The 19,924-nt window shown below is 35.6% G+C and overlaps 1 protein-coding gene across 1 annotated transcript in view; it reads left to right on the forward strand.

Annotated features, from left to right (window-relative positions):
* The window catches only part of GREB1L (growth regulation by estrogen in breast cancer 1 like), a 127,647-nt gene that overhangs the window by 9,320 nt on the left and 98,403 nt on the right, over positions 1-19,924 (forward strand). The window contains exons 2-5 of the mRNA XM_006097390.3: positions 2,988-3,095; positions 12,600-12,759; positions 12,966-13,163; positions 19,253-19,429. Of these exons, the coding sequence (XP_006097452.1) occupies positions 12,603-12,759; positions 12,966-13,163; positions 19,253-19,429 (532 nt within the window). The 5' untranslated portion in view covers positions 2,988-3,095; positions 12,600-12,602. The remainder of the gene's footprint in view (positions 1-2,987; positions 3,096-12,599; positions 12,760-12,965; positions 13,164-19,252; positions 19,430-19,924) is intronic.

The following is a 19,924-nucleotide window of genomic DNA, read 5'->3' on the forward strand; positions in this document are numbered from 1 at the left end:
CATATTGTTGACATTGTGTCCACGTTGCTTTTTAATTTCTAATGTATTTTTAATTTGCAAAGCATGCATATGCCTTTCAGAGCAGTAGAATTTGCCTTTCAGAGCAGAATTGAGTCAGCATTTCTGAGTGACAATATTGCTTTATGCAAACAAGCCAAGTCAGGCTTAAGAATGCTGTATCATAAGCCTTAGATTAACTGAAACACACATGTGAATTGCTTTTTGAATATTGTTGAAGAAAAGAAGATACTTGAGAAAGGCTTTTTTCCCCCCAAGAACTTCTCTTGCCTCTTAGCAAGTGAATTGCCCCAATATAAAAGCATTGGGGGGAAAAGTGAGCCGCAGAGTGAAAAGGCAATCCACAAATAATCACTCTTTTCTGCCTTTGATTGTGTCAGATTTTTTTGGTGTGTGGCAATTGTTTTCTTTTTCGCTTAGAAGAGGTTTATGGTCCAATGTCTGTCAAGTCAGCCCCTGTCTTGAGGTTGCAGTTGTATTTCTCTCTGGAGTTCCTAGAGGTGATGTTATCTTTTGTTCACTCAGCAGTGTGGTGGTTCCTGAGAGCATCTGTCACTTTAGGCATTACAAGATGGATGGGTCTCCAGTGAACTGCTGGTTGAAGCAAATGGTGAAAATAAGAAAAGACAAGGGGCTTCGGGGTCTGCAGAGAGGACAGACAACAAGGAAATACTGTTTGTTAGAAATCAAGAGTAAGCTGAGCAATAGAGGAAGAGAGAGCAAAGATGGAGTATATGCCATTTTATAAGCAACTTGGAAATCAGAGTCTTTTGGTGGCTATCGTGATCTGAGGGGGACATCTGCATCATGGTAAACAATTCTGTGCTTTGGATTTGCAAAATGTGTCTGGACATTACCAAAACCGTCTGGGAAGAGTGTTGGGAAATTACAAGGATACGGAATGTTTTATGTGAGGGTGTTGATGTTTGGGGGAATTAGTAGTCTTTTAAAATGTAAAAATTTAAACATTTATTAATCTTTAAGTTTTTCTTTATATTTCATATCCCTATTTTTTTCTTTTCTTCCTCTATTTCTTTCTTGTGAACAACTGTAGATATTAAGATGTTTGAAAAGTTGTAGCCACTTTCTAGCATCCTTACTGTTTATACTGAAACTTCTTTGACAGTTTTTTGCAGAGGGATTCTGAAACTTCTATGCCCAGGCCTTACGGAGGCTGGAGGCAGATTTTAAGTTATTTTAAGCAACCTTCTCTTTAATTTTATGGGCTCTTTGATGAAAGAAAAAAAATTGTTATTGATCTGTCAGAACAAGGTGGAGATTTTCTCTATTTAGAAATTAATTTTGTTGGCAAAAGTCCAGTTTGTAAATCCTGCCTGTGTGAGCAAAGGAACAGGAAGGAGCTTGGTCAGAGAGTAGAAAAAGGGAAGAAGGGCTTTCGGGGTGGGGAGGGGGTAATGTGGTTGGAAAAAAAAAATGATTTTGTCAAACTTTTTGGCACTCGTCTATAAAAAAGACCATAGGTTGGAAGGCAAAGAAATTAAGATGATTAGAAGCTTTAAGCTATACAAATGGTAGAGTATCTTCCTTCTCTATGGGTGTAAATAATAGATGAAAGAGTAAGAGTGACAACAAAGGATCAGGTCGTTTAAGAGAATGTGTGCAGCCTGAATAGGGGTCTGTGGCCCAGGGCCAAAGGTCTTAGCTTTGAGTGTAATTAGAAGAAAATACTAAAATGTCATTACTAGCAGGTGAAGTGTGCAGCACGTGGCCAAAAATTAGCAATTTTAGACTCTGAAGCTATTGGAATTGGATTACTGACCCTTTTTAAAAATCATTAAGGTCCTTGTGGAGTCATATAGTTTCATTGGCAGTAATGCAGTTTGACCTTGTTGACCATATGGGGTAATCTTGGGTTTGGATGTAGGTAGCAAAACTCCTGACTTACAAAAGGATGTCTATTTGTGTGTGGGTAGTTAGGAAATACATGAGTTTGAAAATCTAGGTCCTGCATTTTTATTTGTTCTTTTGCCTGAAAACATTCTTCTGACAGTAAGAGAGGTAAGATAAAGATTTTTATTTCAAAATCTAAAATGGTGTTTTCTCTTTTCTCTCTTTCAATTTGACATAAAAGGAGAGTAAAATGAAAACGTTTTTTAAACATAATATCACTTTCAATATTTTAGTGCTATAAATATGCATATTGAAATTAGTACATTCTTAGGACGATCTTTTGTTTTCTCTTTAGACACTAACAAAGAAATAGAAGCACTTCTAAGTTATGTATAAAAATCAATGACAAATAGTTTTTATTTCACTTTATGCTTTATGACTGTGACCATGCAGTAGTTTAAATTGACCATAATCTGTCTAGAAAACAGAATAATATGTACATTGTAATTTTTACTCAGCTATAAAATGATAAATAGTCTAATTTCTTCTAAGAGTACACCACTCAAAAGAGTAGGAAAACAGTAGCTCTTTTTCTTCTGGCAGCCTTTTTTCTTGGAAATTATTAAAGCATTTGTTTTTAAAAGTAGAGAATAATTTTAATCAATATTAGCTATGTTTATATTTTTTATAGTTCTTTGAGGAGGTAAATTTTGAAAAGCATCAGAGAAACTTTAACTTAGAATAAGAAAATTATCTTCCACTAGTTTTATTCCTAAAAATAGAATAAAAGTTTTTGGGCTTTTAGCATTATGGTAACACCTGTCAAAATGCAGACTTGACAGGTTTATTCATTTTACAGTTAGTGAGGGGAAATCTTAAGAACAACAGAAATTATTTTTGAATATATATAATTATGAATGATTATTTTGGGAGTATTGTCTTAAGAAGGAGAAATATCTGTATTTTCCAGTTATGAGTTGTGTAATCTTTTGATAATTCATTTCTCATTGTCATTTCTGTGAAATTGTAAATATTTACACTATTATGTTCTGGAATATAATGTATTTGTTAAATAATTCATCTTTATGTATATATTTTTATTTTTTATGTTTTTGCAGGTGCAAAAAAGCTTTAAACAAGTAAAATCTAGGCAACAGGCTCCCTGAAGTGTTGACATCCCAACTTAATCATGAACGTGACTCAAAAATGTTAATAAATAAACCAAGGTATTGTACAATTATAATACACCCCCAAATTTTTCAAGACCAAATTTGTTTTATGAAGTTATAGTTATAACTTAAACAAAGCTACAATATTTGGTACTTAAACTGATTAACCAGATATTTCTATGAACTCTCCTTCCATTTCCTCCCCTCTCTGCTTTCCTCTCTCCTCCCCCATCCTCTCCACTAAAAAAGAAAAGGAAAAAAGTATTCAGCAATAAGTTTTTTCCCCTACAACAGCCTCTGTGTTATACTTCCTAAGTATCTAAATTAAGATAATAGAATTCAGTTTTTTATTCCCCTTGGTTGATTCTGGTTCTTTCAAATTGTCTAATAAGAGATTATTATTAATTATCTAGATTACTATCCTCTGCAGAAAAAAAAACCCCAACCATATTAAAATTTTTTAAAATTTTATAAAAGTGGTGTTTTTTTTTCTATTTTTAGAAGGCTTGTAATTTAGAAAAGAAAAAGAGGGGATATTGCCCTTTTTCTCCCTGTGTCAAAGAAAATCAAAAGTTAACTTAGAATTGAGCATTTAGGGGTACTGTTTTAGCTAACCCTCATCTGACAGGGCACAACCCAAGACTGTCTCTCTCCTTTTGGAAGTTACAATGTGCTTAAATAGCCTGGCATTTCCAAGAGAGGCCAAAGATCTTTTCCTCTTTTATGACCCGTCGTATCCTTTTGAGGCCAGCAAGAACAAGAGGGTCATTGCCACTTCAGCCTGGTCCCTGTTGTTCGCTCATGGTGACCACGCAGATTGAAACCTAGTATTGGCTTAACATTTGGGCCTGGAACATCTGGAAAGTGGTCAGAGATGGAGCTGAGGAGACAGAAGAGAGAGAACTGTTGCGTTTTGTTACACCAGGTGCTAGGAGGAAGCAACATTGGCCTTTTTGATATGGGAGGCAAATTCTGTGGGCCCTGGAGTTAGGCTTCAACAATTGAAGAGGTCAAAGGACAGCTGAGTGGGGTCAGTGAGACACCATGGGGTGTATTTTGTTACTTAGTAAAAGGAGCAGCCTCCTAAAACCTTAAAGGATTCTCTTGAAAATCTGTGTTGTGAAAAGGTTTTATGAGTCTCACGGCAAAACTCCTGATTTATCTAAGGAATGCTTGCTTTTGTCTAATGGAAGGATAATCCTTACCAAATGTTGGCAACTTCTATAAGAGTCAATATAGGTCTGAGAGAATAGTTAGGGTTTGAAGTGTACTTTGCTTTCCAAAATGTTTTTCATTTTCATGTGTTTCTCTCAGTGAAGAATTTTACACTGTTGAAATATCACCCTTTTATTTCCTTGGAGCAGAAAGTGGGGGAGAGATAGGGATAAAAAATGAGCCTACATTAATTTAAAAATCATTCTAACAAGCTTTTGACTGGCCCACAAACAGGATATTACAAACCTTTAGAAAACACCAACACTTGTTAATTCTAAAACGTTATCTTTGAATTTTAATGCTTCTGAATTATAAAAGATTTTTTTAAATTTAGGTGTATTTCATAGAAGTGGGTATCAGTTAGTGAATAACCTTAAACCTTGTGTTTCTCCCTGAATGTGTTTCTTGCTCATTGTGTAGTTTAAGAAGAAAATGCTAGAATTAAGAATAAATAATTTAAAAAGCAAATATAATAAAGAATTTTCTCTTTGAAGGGAAATGAAGAAAGGGGGGGGGGATTCTGCATGTTGTAAGAGCTTTCTTTCCACAGCCCATGACCTCAATATACCACTTTATATGATTGTGGATATCTTTGAAGGGTGTCCACTGATAGGTAGTAAGGAGACTGTTAGAGGAATTTGGTAACTGTTCCAATTTTATACACTATATACATGTACATATACATAGAGAGAGCATATATTACAATATGTATTAGCAAGAGAAAAAGATAAAATGATGAGAAGTATACAGTAGGCTTTGTTTGGCCTTTTCTTACTGATTTATAAATTTAAAATATGTGAATTACTTGTATGTGTGATTTTTTTCTATTCTTTTTGATAATTACTCATTTTAAAGCAACCTGTACTTAAATGTAAGGCTTAGTATGCAGTGTGTTCAATGTCTACTTTCTCAAGGTTAAAGTGCCTTTCAACAACTAATTTAGAAACCTAAGTGTAGTGACTGATAATTGCCTAGAGAAAATCCACAGCTGTTTAAGTAGCATTGAAATAGCGGCAAAACTGACAAATACAATTAGCAATGTTAATAAGAAGATGGAAAGACGGGCAGATGACAGTGTGGAAAGATGAAGGCAGAGGGAGTAGCAAAATCCATGTAAGAGCAGAATGTTCAGTTTGCTTTGAATTTCCAATGCTTTTTCTTTTAAGCTAAGTCCCTCTTTTACTACTCTCTGAACTACCAGAATGGGTGTGTTTGTCTTGTTTTTAGCAAGTTAACTAATTCAGATACACTTGTTCAGTCCCTAACTCACATCTGATTTTGAAAGATGATGGACAGGTGTTTGGCAGTACTATTTAAAAAAAAAAAAACACAATCAGATTTTGCTGATTCTAAGGCACAGTTTTAGTTGTGGTGCTTTTAAAAGTCGATTTTAAAGGTATTTCTATTTTACTATAATTACTATGAGTGGGAATTCCTTCATCTCTCTTCATACCCTTATAATTCTTATTAGTCATTCAATTACATCACAAAGGAGACCAAAGCCTTGTTTCTAGATTTAGTGACCCCGTATTACCAAAACAAAACCTGCAGAAGTCTTTAGTATATTATTGCTAATTATATTTATCTGGTTAATGTTCATAGCTCACTTTCCAAACAACTTATTAGGAAAATTAAATTGGGATAGGTAAATAAGAGAAATTAGATAAATATTATATGAAAAATATTTAGTTATCTGTGCCCTTTCCATGTTACCTTTAAAGCACCCAGTGAGATGTGGAAAATTATTATAGTATCTTTTGAAATTCTTCTCTTCATTTGGGAAATTGGCTTTTGCCTCTGGTGTGTTATGCAGATTTTAATGATTGTTGTGATAAATCCCCAGAAGTTTGTTGTCTGAAACCATAGAGACTGGGAACTCTCTGAATGTGACAGCCTTGATGGATGTGGTAAACCACACTTTGGAAGCATTTCTCCTTATTTAATGTTTTCTGTTCTGGATTATTGACTCTTCTCCCTGTTGAAAAATTGGTCTCTGGTGACATGGTAGAGGTCACACGTTGCCTATTATTGTTTTGCTTCTTTGATCTTACACAGGGATTGCCTCTGGTAATTATACTAGTTCCAGAGAGTCTTGACGAGATGTGTTTATTTTACAGAAGAATTTCTGGTATTTCAAGGAGGAAGAAAGTAAAGATTTCCAATAGTAACATGTAACTCTGGTACAAAGGAAACATAGCATTGTACTTTATCTTTTAATTATGACAGTTTTTGATAATAATTATTAAATGAGTTGGAATATTACAATAATTATGTCTATAACAATTTAAGATATAGTGCATATCTATAAATTATTATTGGTAAAAATGGTTATTATATAATTAAGTTATTAGGTCAGGGTTTTTATTTCAATACCAAGAATACTTTGGCCTCCAGAAATTGTCAAGAGATTCATCCACATTTAAATGTACAGAACCATTAAAAGAGACTGGAAATTTTATATTTTAATCTGTTTGCATTTTCTAAAGATTTTTAGCAAGGAGGATGAATAAAAATAAAATAAAACTTTTGTTTTGAATGCTTGGTTAGCTTTGTGATTTTTGGAATATGCTTAGGAAGGGATAATATCTCTTCAAATCCACTTAATGTATAATTGGATAAAACACAAAAATTTTTTAAAATTTGGTTCCTATTTTTAACATAATATTTTCCCTCAAGAACCCATAGTACAGTAGGGGAGTCAGACAAATACTAGATCCAACTATTAAGAGTGACAAATATCAATTTAAAGAATAAATGAAATGAGAAAAGAGTACAAAAGAGAACTAAAGAGAACTGTGAATATATGTTGGTTTAATTTTGGATTATGGATTCTACAAGAACTCCCAAGAACCGTGTTTGATTTCTTTGTCTACTAGTCACACATTATCATTCTCATTTGTGAATATATATATATGTATATATATATATGTATATGTATATATGTGTGTGTGTGTGTGTGTAAATCCTCACCCAAGGATATATTTTTCATTGATTGTGGAGATGAAGGAAGAGGGAAAAAGACAAATATCAATGTGGAAGAGAAATATCATTTGGTTGTCTCACACACGCACCTTGACCAGGGATCAAACCCACAATCCTTTAGTGCACAGACAGTGCTCAAACCATTGAGTATACCAGCCAGGGCATCATCAGTGAATATTTTTAAGAGAAAGGGCATGTAAGCAGTGATGCTTATAGCACATAATTTTCTTACACAGAGTCTTAAGAATCTACTGGCTATAGAGGACAGTAATGTTTTGTATATATGATTGTAAAATTTCCTAATAAATTATGTGTAATAATACCAAATAGCAGCTTTTGGAACTCTTGATGGTCATTTGTTCCTAGAACAATGCCCCAGAATCTACTGTAGTGCCCAACACATGCAAGAGAAGGAATGTATCTTACTTTTCTTATTATGCTCAATGTAGCACAATGCTTAAAAAACAACAACTTACTCTTCTAACATTTTCTGCACATTTATTTTGTGCAAGGCATCATTCAAAAAACTTTCTATGTGTATAAAATCTCATGTAGTCTCACAAAAACCGATGACATTGGTTGTATTACTCCATTTTACAGATGAGAGACTAAACAAATTGCCCAATATGGTACAGGCTGGTGGGTGCAGAATTTGAATTGTCATCTGACTCCAGAGTCTGTGTGCTTAACCACTTCAATAGTAGGATTTATATAAATGCTGTATGGCTTGGTGGGTGATTGTTAAAGTTTGGAAAGTGGGCGACAATATCCGTAGAGAAAAAGGTAACAGAAAACTGACAACTTATACAAAGTTATCTTTTTAGTATTATGTCTGGCACATAGGCAATAAATTGTGCCTTAAAAAACCCCACTTCAAACCAAAACCACTACACACACACACCACACATAGACTTTACCATCTTCACTTTCAAATAATGTTTTAGTGGGCGGGGGCGGGGGGGGGGGAAACATGGGCATTTTAGTCTAAATTTGAACCCTATTTTCATCATTTACAAACTAGATAACCTTGGCTTGTTGCAGAAACTAGATCAAGGGTGGGCAAACTTTTTGACTTGAGGGCCACAATGGGTTCTTAAACTGGACTGGAGGGCCGGAACAAAAGCATGGATGGAGTGTTGGTGTGAACTAATATAAATTCAAAGTAAACATCATTACATAAAAGGGTACGGTCTTTTTTTTTTTTTTTTTTAGTTTTATTCATTTCAAACCGGCCGGATCCGGCCCGCGGGCCCTAGTTTGCCCACGGCTGAACTAGATCATTTGCTCTGTCCACCTGTCCCTCATTCTGAATCTGCTTGTCTCCTTGTGGTTTCATTTACTTGTTCCTCGGTCCTATAAATGAAAGTTAGCTCTAGAGGTTGGACTGTAATCATTACACCCATCGGCAAGAATACTTCCTAGATGGTGTGTGTGTTTCATATTATCTCCCATGGAGAGGCACACAGCCTCTCATTGCCTCACTTTCAGTGGTGCTAAGTTTGATCAGTGGATTCAGGAAGTGTCAGCCTGATCTCTCCATTATAAAGTTCTCCATCAGCTTTTTATCTAATGGTATCACTTGATATCATTGTCAAAATGAATTTTGCATTAAGGGTTGCAAATTGGTAATTTTATAATTCTGTCATTCTTTCCACGTTTATTATAGTAAGAATTCCTCATTTTTAAAAAACCCTCTTTCTCAATATCAGGATTATTTGGTTACTTTAAGTACAGGAAGAGCAGAATGAATGCTTCACTCTTTCCTTTGTCTTGTAGTAGGGTTCAAATAGGTGCTTTGTTTTTATTTGTTTTGTTTTCCAAAAGGAGTGCTCTCCTTTTCTCTTGAATATTAACATTAATTTGTGAGATTTTACATTTTAAATATGCTTCAGTCCATTGCTTTTATTTTCTTTTATGTTGAGTTTCTCTAATGTTGGGCCTATGGGAACACTTCATGTTGACTCCTGTGTCTTCTGATATGACCCATTAGTCCTTGACAGCTTCTTTGCTTTCAGGAACAAGATGTTCATGGTTCATCTTTTGTCTTTCCTGCCCCAAATCTGGAAATGGCCATATCTTCCAGGAACTTTGATTCTTTTCAATGGGAATGATATTAGGAAGTGCTTATTGTTATTGAATTGCCATTGTTTCTTGGACTTTTCAGTAGACAATGCTTGGGAATAAAAATTTGAAACCTTTTAAAAAGTAAATTATTACTTAATATATCCATCCCCATCTACCTGCTTCATAGCCTAACTAGCTGTTAAACCAGGCAACCCTAAAGTAGTATCCTAGATGCAGTTCTTTTTCTTTTAGCATGTACATGATTTTTTTATTGATTGAGAGAAAGGGAGAGAGAGTAAGAGAAAAAGAGAGAGAGAGAAAGGAACATTGATTTGTTGTTCCACTTATTTACACATACATTGGTTGATTCTTGTATGTGCTCTGACCTCAGATTGAACCTACAATCTTGACGTATCAGGACAATGCTCTAACAAACTGAGCTACCCGGCCAGGGACCGTGAATTTTTTAATTAGTGTTTTTCTTGTTCTTTCTTATCACTAACTATGATGATCCTTTTAACAGTACTTAAAAATGTTGTTTATCTCCTCCAGATAGTTGTTATTAAAAGTTAACCTTTACGCCAGAACTGGTTTGGCTCAGTGGATAGAATGTCGGCCTGCGGACTCAAGGGTCTCGGGTTCGATTCCGGTTAAGGGCATGTACCTTGGTTGTGGGCACATCCCCAGTGGGGAGTATGCAGGAGGCAGCTGATCGGTGTTTCTCTCTCATCGATGTTTCTAACTTTCTATCCCTCTCCCTTCCTCTCTGTAGAAAATCAATAAAACATATTTTTTTTAAAAAAGTTAACCTTTACTAATAGCCCAAGTGCAGTACCTTGAAAATATTTATATTTGGTCAAAAGAGAAACTTGTTGAGGGAGTACAGTTGAGTCAGTACAAGTGTACCATAACTGGGGGAAATGGTTTGGAATATTACGCTAGAAGGCTGTAGTAGAAATTCCAACTCTTAATGAGAGGTTCTCATTCCAAGCACTGGAATGAATTTTATTTTCTCTGGAATCCTGAAGAACCAGAAAGGGGTGGAGGGGATGTTCACTTTGCAAATTCACTTGTTCTTACCGTCTTTTTAAATAAGAAGTCTATTTTTCAAAACTACAAAATAAAAGAACAAGCAAAATAGAAACAGACTCATAGAGAACAGACTGACAGCTTTCAGAGGTGAGGGGGTTTGTGGAACTGGGTGAAAAAGGTGAAGGGATTAAGAAGAAAACAAAACTCATACACACAAACAACAGCATGGTGATTACAAGAGGGAAAGGGGGATGGGGGAGGGTAGAGAAGAGTATAGGGGGATAAATGGTGATGGAAGGAGGCTTGACTTGAGGTGGTAAACATGCAGTACAATATACAATTGACGTCTTATAGAATTGTACGCCTGAAACCTATATAATTTTATTAATCAATGTTACCTCAACAAATTCAATAAAAAATAATAAAATAAAGAACAGCAAAAACAAAAACAACTACATGTTCAACAATAGCATTGAATTATCAATGAGAAGGATCAGAACTTCATACTAAGCACTAAAGAAGTCTATGGTCAGTTCTATAATTCTTCACATTATTACCATTTTTAACAAAGCCCAGTTATGCTTTCATTTGGAATAAAGTCGGTCAGTTTCTTTCCCTCTACCAAGTCTCTTCATGGTTACTTCTCTTTGTCTTCATCTGAGTATTGCTGATGCTCTTGAGGGATTATGCATGTCTTCTATGAGTCCTCACCACTGGAACTTGGCTCTCTCTTCCTGCTGAGCCCAGATGCATACTCACTTTCCTTCTTAACCAGTCCTCCAGGGACTTCCTCTAGGAAGTCAATCCAAGTTGGAATTCCAGATAAAATTTAATATATCTCTCGCTCACTTTTCTGGGAAAAGTAGGGCTAAGATAGTCTCAAAATTGCCTTTCTTGAAATGAGATTTACCCAAGTTGAGCCTATGTAGTACTCTAGGAGTACAGGATTTATCATCACGTGGCTAGATATCACCCTTACCAGTCGGGTGATAGTGGGCAAGTCAGTTGGCTTCTCCAAGCTTCAGTTTTTTAATCTATGAAGTGGGAAGAGGTCATACATACTTCAGAACACTGAGAATTAAATAATCTTTATAAAGTACTTAGTACACTGCCTAGCCCAACAGTTCTCAGACTTTTCATCTCAGAACCTTTATATACTCTAAACTGAGTTTTATTTATGTAGATATTTATTAGAAATTAAAACTAAGAAATTATAAAATATTTTAATTAAAAAATAGTAAACCCAGGATGTATCAACATAAATAACAAATTTTATGAAAAATAACTATTTCTTTTTTTAAAAGTTAGAAGAGTAGTCTATCTGCATTCAATTTGTTGCAATGTCATACATCATACAGCCTCTAAAAATTTACACATACAAGAGAATGAGAGTGGAAAAGGCAAATAATCTCTTAGTAATAGTTTGAAAAGAGTTTTGACCTCATGAACCTCAAAAAGGGTCTCAGGGACCTTAGACCTTACTTTGAGAATTGTAACCAATAGCACATGAAAAATTGTAGTTATTATTGATATACATGGAAAATTTTGTAACTAGCAAGTTCTATACAAGTATTAGTGATGAGAATTAAAGACCATTACTTCAGAACTTCTTATTATAAACTCCTGAAGAGTCTCAAATAAGGTTGTGATTCAGATGGAGCAAAAGACACAACAGTGTTTTTCAAATAAATGCTGGTAATGCATAAATGAGTCCTCTGAGTTTAAAAGGCTCAAATCTTGCTTTCAGAAATTTGTCAATTAAATATATCATCCTAAAGCTTTCATTTTTTCCCCCAGAGAAGAATCTTTCCCCCTAGGGTAATAAGATCTTAGTAGAGAAAGAAGTAGAGATTTACTCTGAACCATTGATAGAGTTGGTGTAGGGTTATGGTAGCCACCAGTGTTAAGGTTGGAGGTGTGGCCCTTTGTCACCAGGTTGGGCTTCACAATTGACAGGTCAGTCTTGATTTACTGGTTGGAGAACTTGGTAAGGCATTATTACTGCTTGATTCTCAGATACAAGATCCTTTAAAGTGGCTTTTGAAATGTGTTTGGACTGTAAAAACAAAAGGCAATGTGACCTGCTAACAGATACTTTAAACAAATTGTCGTAACAAGAAATATATGTATAGTTCATATAGTTCATATGTTAAGATATATGAATTAGTTTATATCAGCTATATGTGTACTCTGCAGACATATGGTCCTCTAACTATATAAATTTTCTCCTTTTTTCCTCTTTTTTTTGCGGGGGGGATGGTGATGTAGACCATGGGGAATTCATATGCTGGGCAACTGAAATCTGCTCGATTTGAGGAAGCTCTTCACAATTCCATAGAAGCCTCTCTGAGATGTAGTAGTGTGGTACCACGGCCAATTTTTTCCCAGCTCTACTTGGACCCTGACCAACATCCATTCTCACCTGCAGGTAAGTTTCTCAATCGCATACATTCCTAGACTCCTTTTAAAAGAAGTGGGCCTTCCAAATTGGGGGCCTCTGAAATAAACTGGTTAATTGTTAGAAAATGCTAGTCTACCTGTCTTCAGACATCTTTCAAGAACTATGAATTTTTCTTTTGATTATCTTTCCTCAACATCTTTTTATTAATTAGCTATGATTTATTTGCTTGCCAGATGTAAAACCCAAAGTGGAGGATCTGGATAAAGACTTGGTACACCGCTACACTCAAAATGGAAGCCTGGATTTTTCTAACAATCTAACAGTTAATGAAATGGAAGATGACGAAGATGATGAAGAAATGTCTGATTCAAATAGCCCACCAATTCCCTATTCACAAAAACCTGCCCCAGAAGGGTCTTGCACTACAGATGGTGGGTTTCAGTTTTTTTTTTCTTTAATCCCTCTAATATTGCCTGACTAGTTTCCAATCATTAGATGTTGTGCTCAAGGCTAGAAACCAATAATTACAGAAAGGAATGAAGAATAATTATGCTCTTACATTATCTCCTGTGACTTCATAGCAGGTGTTATAAGAAAGGCAAGTATTATCACCCCATCTTATCGATGAAGAGACTAAGATTCACAGCAGTTGATGACTTTTTGCGATGGTATGTGACAATGGCAGACTCAGGTCATGTTTTGCTAATACTCCAGGTACTTCCTGCAAGAATGGTACTACTTTAGGAAGTTTTTTAGTGTTTTCTTTTCCTACTTCTTTCTTTTCTACCCACAAAACAATAACAGAGATAACAGATGATTTATATTTACCTTTTCCACTCATCCAGTATATTGTTATCTATAGAAAAGAAAAATGTATTTTGTCAACCACTTCTTTGACCACACTTTAAAAAAGAAAATCCTAGTCCTAATATAAAACATTTCAGGACTTCATGGTTTTGGTGATGTCACAATTTAATTTATACCCTATTTTCTCCATTTTGTGATATACAATGCTGTTTTCTGATCTTCCTACCCTAATTAGTATGTGGGTTCTACTTTATCCATATTAGCCAGAGTATAACTTTTATATCCATACTGATTTGGACCAGGGGTGATTCTAAATTGTGAAAATCTTGGGGGTGGAAGGGAGGAGAAGATAAGGAAGGGGTAAAATTTGAGGACAGTCCCTCCACAAAGCTTGAAGTACAAATAATTTGGATAAACTAGATTCAAATATGCCAAGCCAGATGAATGAGTCTGCACTGTTTGGAAATTTTATTTTCTCCTTGATTTCTCTCTATCTCTATCTCTTCCTCTCCCCCTCCCTTTCTTCCCCCTCCCTCCATCCTTCTCTCTTATCTGATAAACTACCTAGGGGGATTTGGAAACCTGAATAATCTTCCTTGTAGCTTATCTAGCCTGCTTCCCCACAGGTGGTCTCTAGCAAATGAATACTGCTGCTCTTGGAGTTGGGCCTGCTTCTGGCACATCGTTCCTTATGTATTTATTGGCTTCCACATGATTGATTTCTTTTGCCGATACTTAATATATTAGCATACATATCAATTTATTCATTGATGTATTACAGGCCTTTAAACCTGTAGAGGTGTGGGAGGTGACTGGCATTTGGTTTCCACTTACCTGTTTTATATCCATTTTCATGCCTTTTATTTAATTGATGAGTCAACTCATATTTATCAAGTAATACCTAGAAGTGGAAATAGTGCTTAAAATATTGTTGGATTGACATCAAGAACCTTGTTCTATGTAAGAGTTAAATAGAACCAGAGTAAAAGCTTTAGGGGATCATTGTGAAATATCAAATTTTATACCAAAAATGGGGGGAAGGGTTCCCCCTTGTTTTTGTTTTTTTTCCTGTGCCCTAAGTGTGTTTTTAGACTGCCTTTGAGGTATCTGGCTCCATTGATATTATATATAACCAGGTATGGAAAGCTGTTTATGACTCACCAAGGTATAAACTCAGTGATCTAGCAGATAGCAAGTGATTCTGTGAAGCATAAGGGAAGAGTAATAGTTATTTTAAAGAGGATAGTTATCTTAGAGGCGCTTTTTTTCCTAACAAAAAAAGAACTATTTCACCTAAGCACAAGATTCATATTCTCAGACAACCCCAAAATACTAGCTACACTTAGATTCCATCAGCTACTTTTGGTTTCTTATAATTAATTAACGTCCATTATTTGTTTTCCCCCTTTAATTCACCTGAGGTGACGTGGTCATTAAACACAAAAGGTATTGTTTATAATTTGATAATTCATAGCTCATCCATGGCTCTTTCAATTTGACTCATCTAAGGTAGTTCTAAGAGTCTTCTCACTCGGAGCCCTGAAATGTTCCTTGTAAAAATGTCAGTAAAATAGGGCAATGTGATGCTGGACTTGCTTCAGTGGACCACCTTCCTGTCATGGGAAATCCTGTATTTACCTAAGGCTTAAGGAAGCTGAAGCTATTTTTAGAGGCAATTTAGATAAGCAGATACTTCACACCCGATGGGCTTCTGGGGGGTTACCATTCAGATGTAAATTTTGGTTGCTAATTTCTTATGTAAATTATTGGAATAGAGTAGTTTCCTACCCTGCTGGGAGGCAGTTGAGTGTCTAAAAGGGTGAAGAGCAACCAAATTTTAGGCCTCCAAATACTGCCTTGATTACTTTAGTTTGTATTTACAGCTCTTTCAGTAAACTTTTCCCTCCCCCCATTTAGATTACTCTGTAACCTTCAAATTGGAGATAATTGGAGAATGCAAATTGGGTTCTGTGAAGTGAAAACCTTGGCTATTTTCTTAAGGAAATGCAGATGAAGTTTATAAAGAGGAGCCCTCTTATTTTTTTTAAATTAAAGTAATTTGCTGCAAGAGTCTTGGTTTTAGACAATATTTTACTTTTATTCTCAGAAAATGAAACTATTTAGAGGCACATTTGTCAAATAAATTGTAATTTGTATGCCCACCTCAATGATAGCTTATCTTTCTTGCCCATGCTTTCTCCAGGAGCCTCTAAAAGAAACATTAGATCTTTCTTTTGGGATTAGTTCAGAGATAATTCAAAATTATCCTACAGGGAGTAGTAAGGTTTCTTTTATTTTGTTTGAGATTTTAATTGAGCTTTAATATTGATCTTTATTAGGTCAGTAATCTAATACATCCCTAACAGTGGGGAAATAGAACCACCTGTTACACCAGATATTTGAATCCCTGGGGGTTTGAAAATCGTTTGTTGGGGAATGCTCTAACTGATACTCTTGAGGTTCCATATAGCTCTGATGGTCTAAAAAGGCTTGTAATAATTTGCAGATTGGTACAAATTGGTACAGGCTTATGGTTCTATCTAGTCCACTCCTCCTAATATAGAGTGAATCAAGGCTGTAGATGGCTGTATTACTCCTGGGTAACAGAAACAACTCCCCAAGCATTCTGTTTGCCATCAATAGGCAATCGTGCCAGGCTAGCGTGGATCAGTAGTTAAGTGTCAATCTATGAACCAGGAGATCAAGGTTCAATTCCTGGTCAGAGCATATGCCTGGGTTGCGGGCTTGATCCTCAGTGTGGGCCATACAAGAGACAGCCGACCAATGGCTCACTCTCATCACTGATGTTTCTATCTCCCCCTCTCTGAAATCAATAAAAATTTATTTTAAAAAATAGGCAATCGTGATCCTCTCATCACTGAATTTGGGGAGATATTACTTTTTGGAGCAAATCACAATAAAGGTGATACTTTTTAGGGAAAATGTGTTTCTAGGTTTATTGTCTATATGTAAATTAATAAAGCCTTTGATTAAAAATTTAGTGTTCCTTTTAGGACTTTAAAATGCCTCCAGATTTAGTATTTTAGAATTTGGTAGAAAAGACTATGTTCACCCCTCGTAGTTTTAGCTCTGGATTATAACTGTTCTTAGTTTTTCTTTAGCTAAGTTGAATAGTACGCTTTTTATCTGTTTCCACATAGTAAACGTCCCATGTCTTATATCACTAAACTTTACTGGACTAATTGTGTAACCTTGGGCAACTTCCCTAACCTTTTTGAGCTTCAGTTTCTTCATCTATGAAAAGGAGATAGTGGTACCTACCTACAGTTGTTGAGAGGGTTAAATAACATAATTTAAATAGTGATTAGCACTGTACCTGACTTAGGTTAAGTGCTCCATAAATTTTAGCTGCCATCAATATCATGATACTATCACCGTCATTATTATCAATTTCCAATTTCCAGAGTTTAAAAAAACTGTGAGTCCTGTCCCTTATTGGGAGTGGGGCAGCAGAATTTTTTTCAAGGGGTTTATGTATACTTAGCCTCCAAAAATGTTTGTAAACTGAATAACTAATATGACTGAGAATATAAAAATCACTATTTTTCAAACAAATATAGATGATATTGTGAATGATAAAAGACAGATTCATTTAAAATTGTTAAAGAATTCACAAAAACTTTTAAAAATATATTTGTATTGATTTCAGAGAGGAAGGGAGAGGGAGAGAAAGATTGAAACATCAATGATGAGAGAGATCATTGATTGGCTGCCTCCTGCACGCCCCTTACTAGGGATCAAGCCTGAAACCCAGGCATGTGCCCTTGACCGGAATTGAACCTGAGACTCTTCAGTCCCGTAGGCCGATGCTGTATCCACTGAGCCAAACCAGCTAGGGCACACAAAAACACTTTGATATTATTTTTCTCAATTTCCAAACATTAAAAGTTAAATTTGAAATTTTTTAATGTTTAAAAGGGATCTACACACTTGAGATAGTTGAACCCCATTGTCCTTATCAATTTAGTCTTTCTTCTGTTGACTTTTTTCAATTTTATTATGTCTGCTTTTGTGGTTTGATGATCCAGACCATATAGTAGCTTTATGCACCACAGCTTCATATAAAATTTGGATGTTGTTATCTTTTCATTTCTCATATACTAACTGATGGCATCCAATTATTAAATCATAATATTAATTGATGCTAGAAGAATTTAGCATGGTTCTTCTCCACTTTATATTGGGCAGTGATGATAGAGGTCGCCTCAGGTTTGTGTGTAAAGAGTCCATTCTCCCTCTCCTATAACTCTCTCAAATAGCACTTATCATACTTTCATTCAGCCTAATTTGGTTGCAAGTGACAGAAACCCAACTCAGACTAGCTTAGGTAGAATGAAGAGGTTATTGGAAGAATTCCAAAGCAAAAGGTGTCATGACCAAACCATGGGAAAGGCAGATACAGCTGAGCTTCAGGGATCCAAACTCTGCCAGAACACCCCCCACCACCACCACATCCCTCCTATCTTTGCTGACAGACTTCTCTCACAGAGCAAGGAATAGAGTTGCACAGAGCTAACCAAGCCATGCTCTCTCTGGTTTCATGTTCTGAATTCTTAAGGAAAATGCTTTGATTGGCCTGGTGTATGTCAAGTGCCCATCCCTGCACTGATCAAGTATGGCCAGAAACGTGGGATGTTTCAGTGGCCCAGCTTGGGTCAGGTGCCAGCTCCAGATCAATCTAGAATGTCACAGCTCTCCAGGGGAATCACATGATTAGAGTGCAGGGAGGATCATGTCCCTGAAGACTTGCACATCAGTGATCTGTAACCGAAAATAGCAGTCCTCTGTAATATTGCTTTGTGATTATCAGTTCCTTATACAGTCTTCCAATTAGCTGTAATATGAGTTCTTTTTTTTAATCCTCACGCGAAAATATTTTTCCATTAATTTTTAGAGAGAGTGGAAGAGAGAGGAAAAGACAGAAATATTGATGTGAGGTAAACACATCAATTGGTTGCCTCCTTCACGTGCCCTAACTAGGGCCCAGGCTGGGGAGGAGCCTGCGACCGAGATAAGGGCCCTTGACTGGAATCAAACCCGGGACCTTTCAGTCTGCAGGTCAGCGCTTTATCCACTGAGCCAAACCGGCTAGGGATATAACATGAGTTCTTAGAGGAAGATATCTGTATCCCCAGGCCTAGTACAGCATCAGTTGCAAATGATTTTTAATAAATCATGAACTAATGAATTACTGTAATGTGTTATCTTGTCATATCTTGTCATTTCATGTCATAACTCGTGAAAATAACCTAACAGTTCTGACTTCTAGTCCCTGCCTATTCGTTTCTGAGTCACCAAACTCGGAGCTTCAGTCTCCTGTACGTGAAACAGACAGCATCTCTGTTCTTCGATTGTTCCTTTGTAAAAGTGAATTTGCATTGAGAGTTAAAATATTATATTGTGTGCACATAAAAATTACCTACATTTTTTCAAAGTTTGCTGTATCTTTATCATATTTTTATTTATGGAAAAAAAATATGAAAGTTGTCAGTGTTGGCTGCACCAGTCAGAATATCTCCTAGTGTCTTTTCATCTCTATTCAGAGGGGCACATATAATAGATTTGTCTTCTCATTGGAGTACACAGACTTTAAGTTCTTAATAGTGATTCCCACAGGTAAACTTTACTCTCCAAATGGGTTACAAAGCATTTTAACCTCCCTAAACATTTCTGTCTTTTTTCTGGTTTTTAGGTTTTTGTCAAGCAGGAAAGGATTTGCGTTTGGTATCTCTGTGTATGGAACCAATCGACATCCCAGCAGGGTTCCTTCTGGTGGGGGCAAAGTCTCCCAATCTTCCTGAACACATCCTAGTATGTGCTGTAGACAAACGATTTCTACCGGATGATCATGGGAAAAATGCACTTTTAGGTGAGTATTTCACACCTATAAAATTCCTTCCAAGGTGGAGTTAAAATACAAGTTTATTTTAAATTATCACTGAATTTTTTTAAAATTGCAGAATTAGTTGAGGAATATGGAGTTTGGCAAAAGTAGGTTTATAGTTGTGAGTATGCAAAACAGTTTATTCTTGTATTATTATTTATTGTATTATTTTCCATATGAACAAATGTAAACTTACTTTTATCCCACCCTATATAGTTTAGTGCAAGTATGAAACATTTTTCCTACTACTTAAAAGTTATTTTTTATTTTTTATTCATTCTCAAAACACCTGATGTCAGGTCCTCTCAATTATTCAGCTGTGGATTATCTACTTTGTAACTTACTTGTAGTTTTTCCATACCATCCATTATTTATAACTACCCTTGGTTGATGTGATTCTCATTTTATATTTAGCATTAGTTCACCCAACATAACTAGGAAAAAAATATATCCTATATAATAAAACCCTAATATGCAAAT

The sequence above is a fragment of the Myotis lucifugus genome, unplaced genomic scaffold, assembly GCF_000147115.1.
Source record: "Myotis lucifugus unplaced genomic scaffold, Myoluc2.0 scaffold_200, whole genome shotgun sequence".
Classification (NCBI taxonomy): domain Eukaryota; kingdom Metazoa; phylum Chordata; class Mammalia; order Chiroptera; family Vespertilionidae; genus Myotis; species Myotis lucifugus.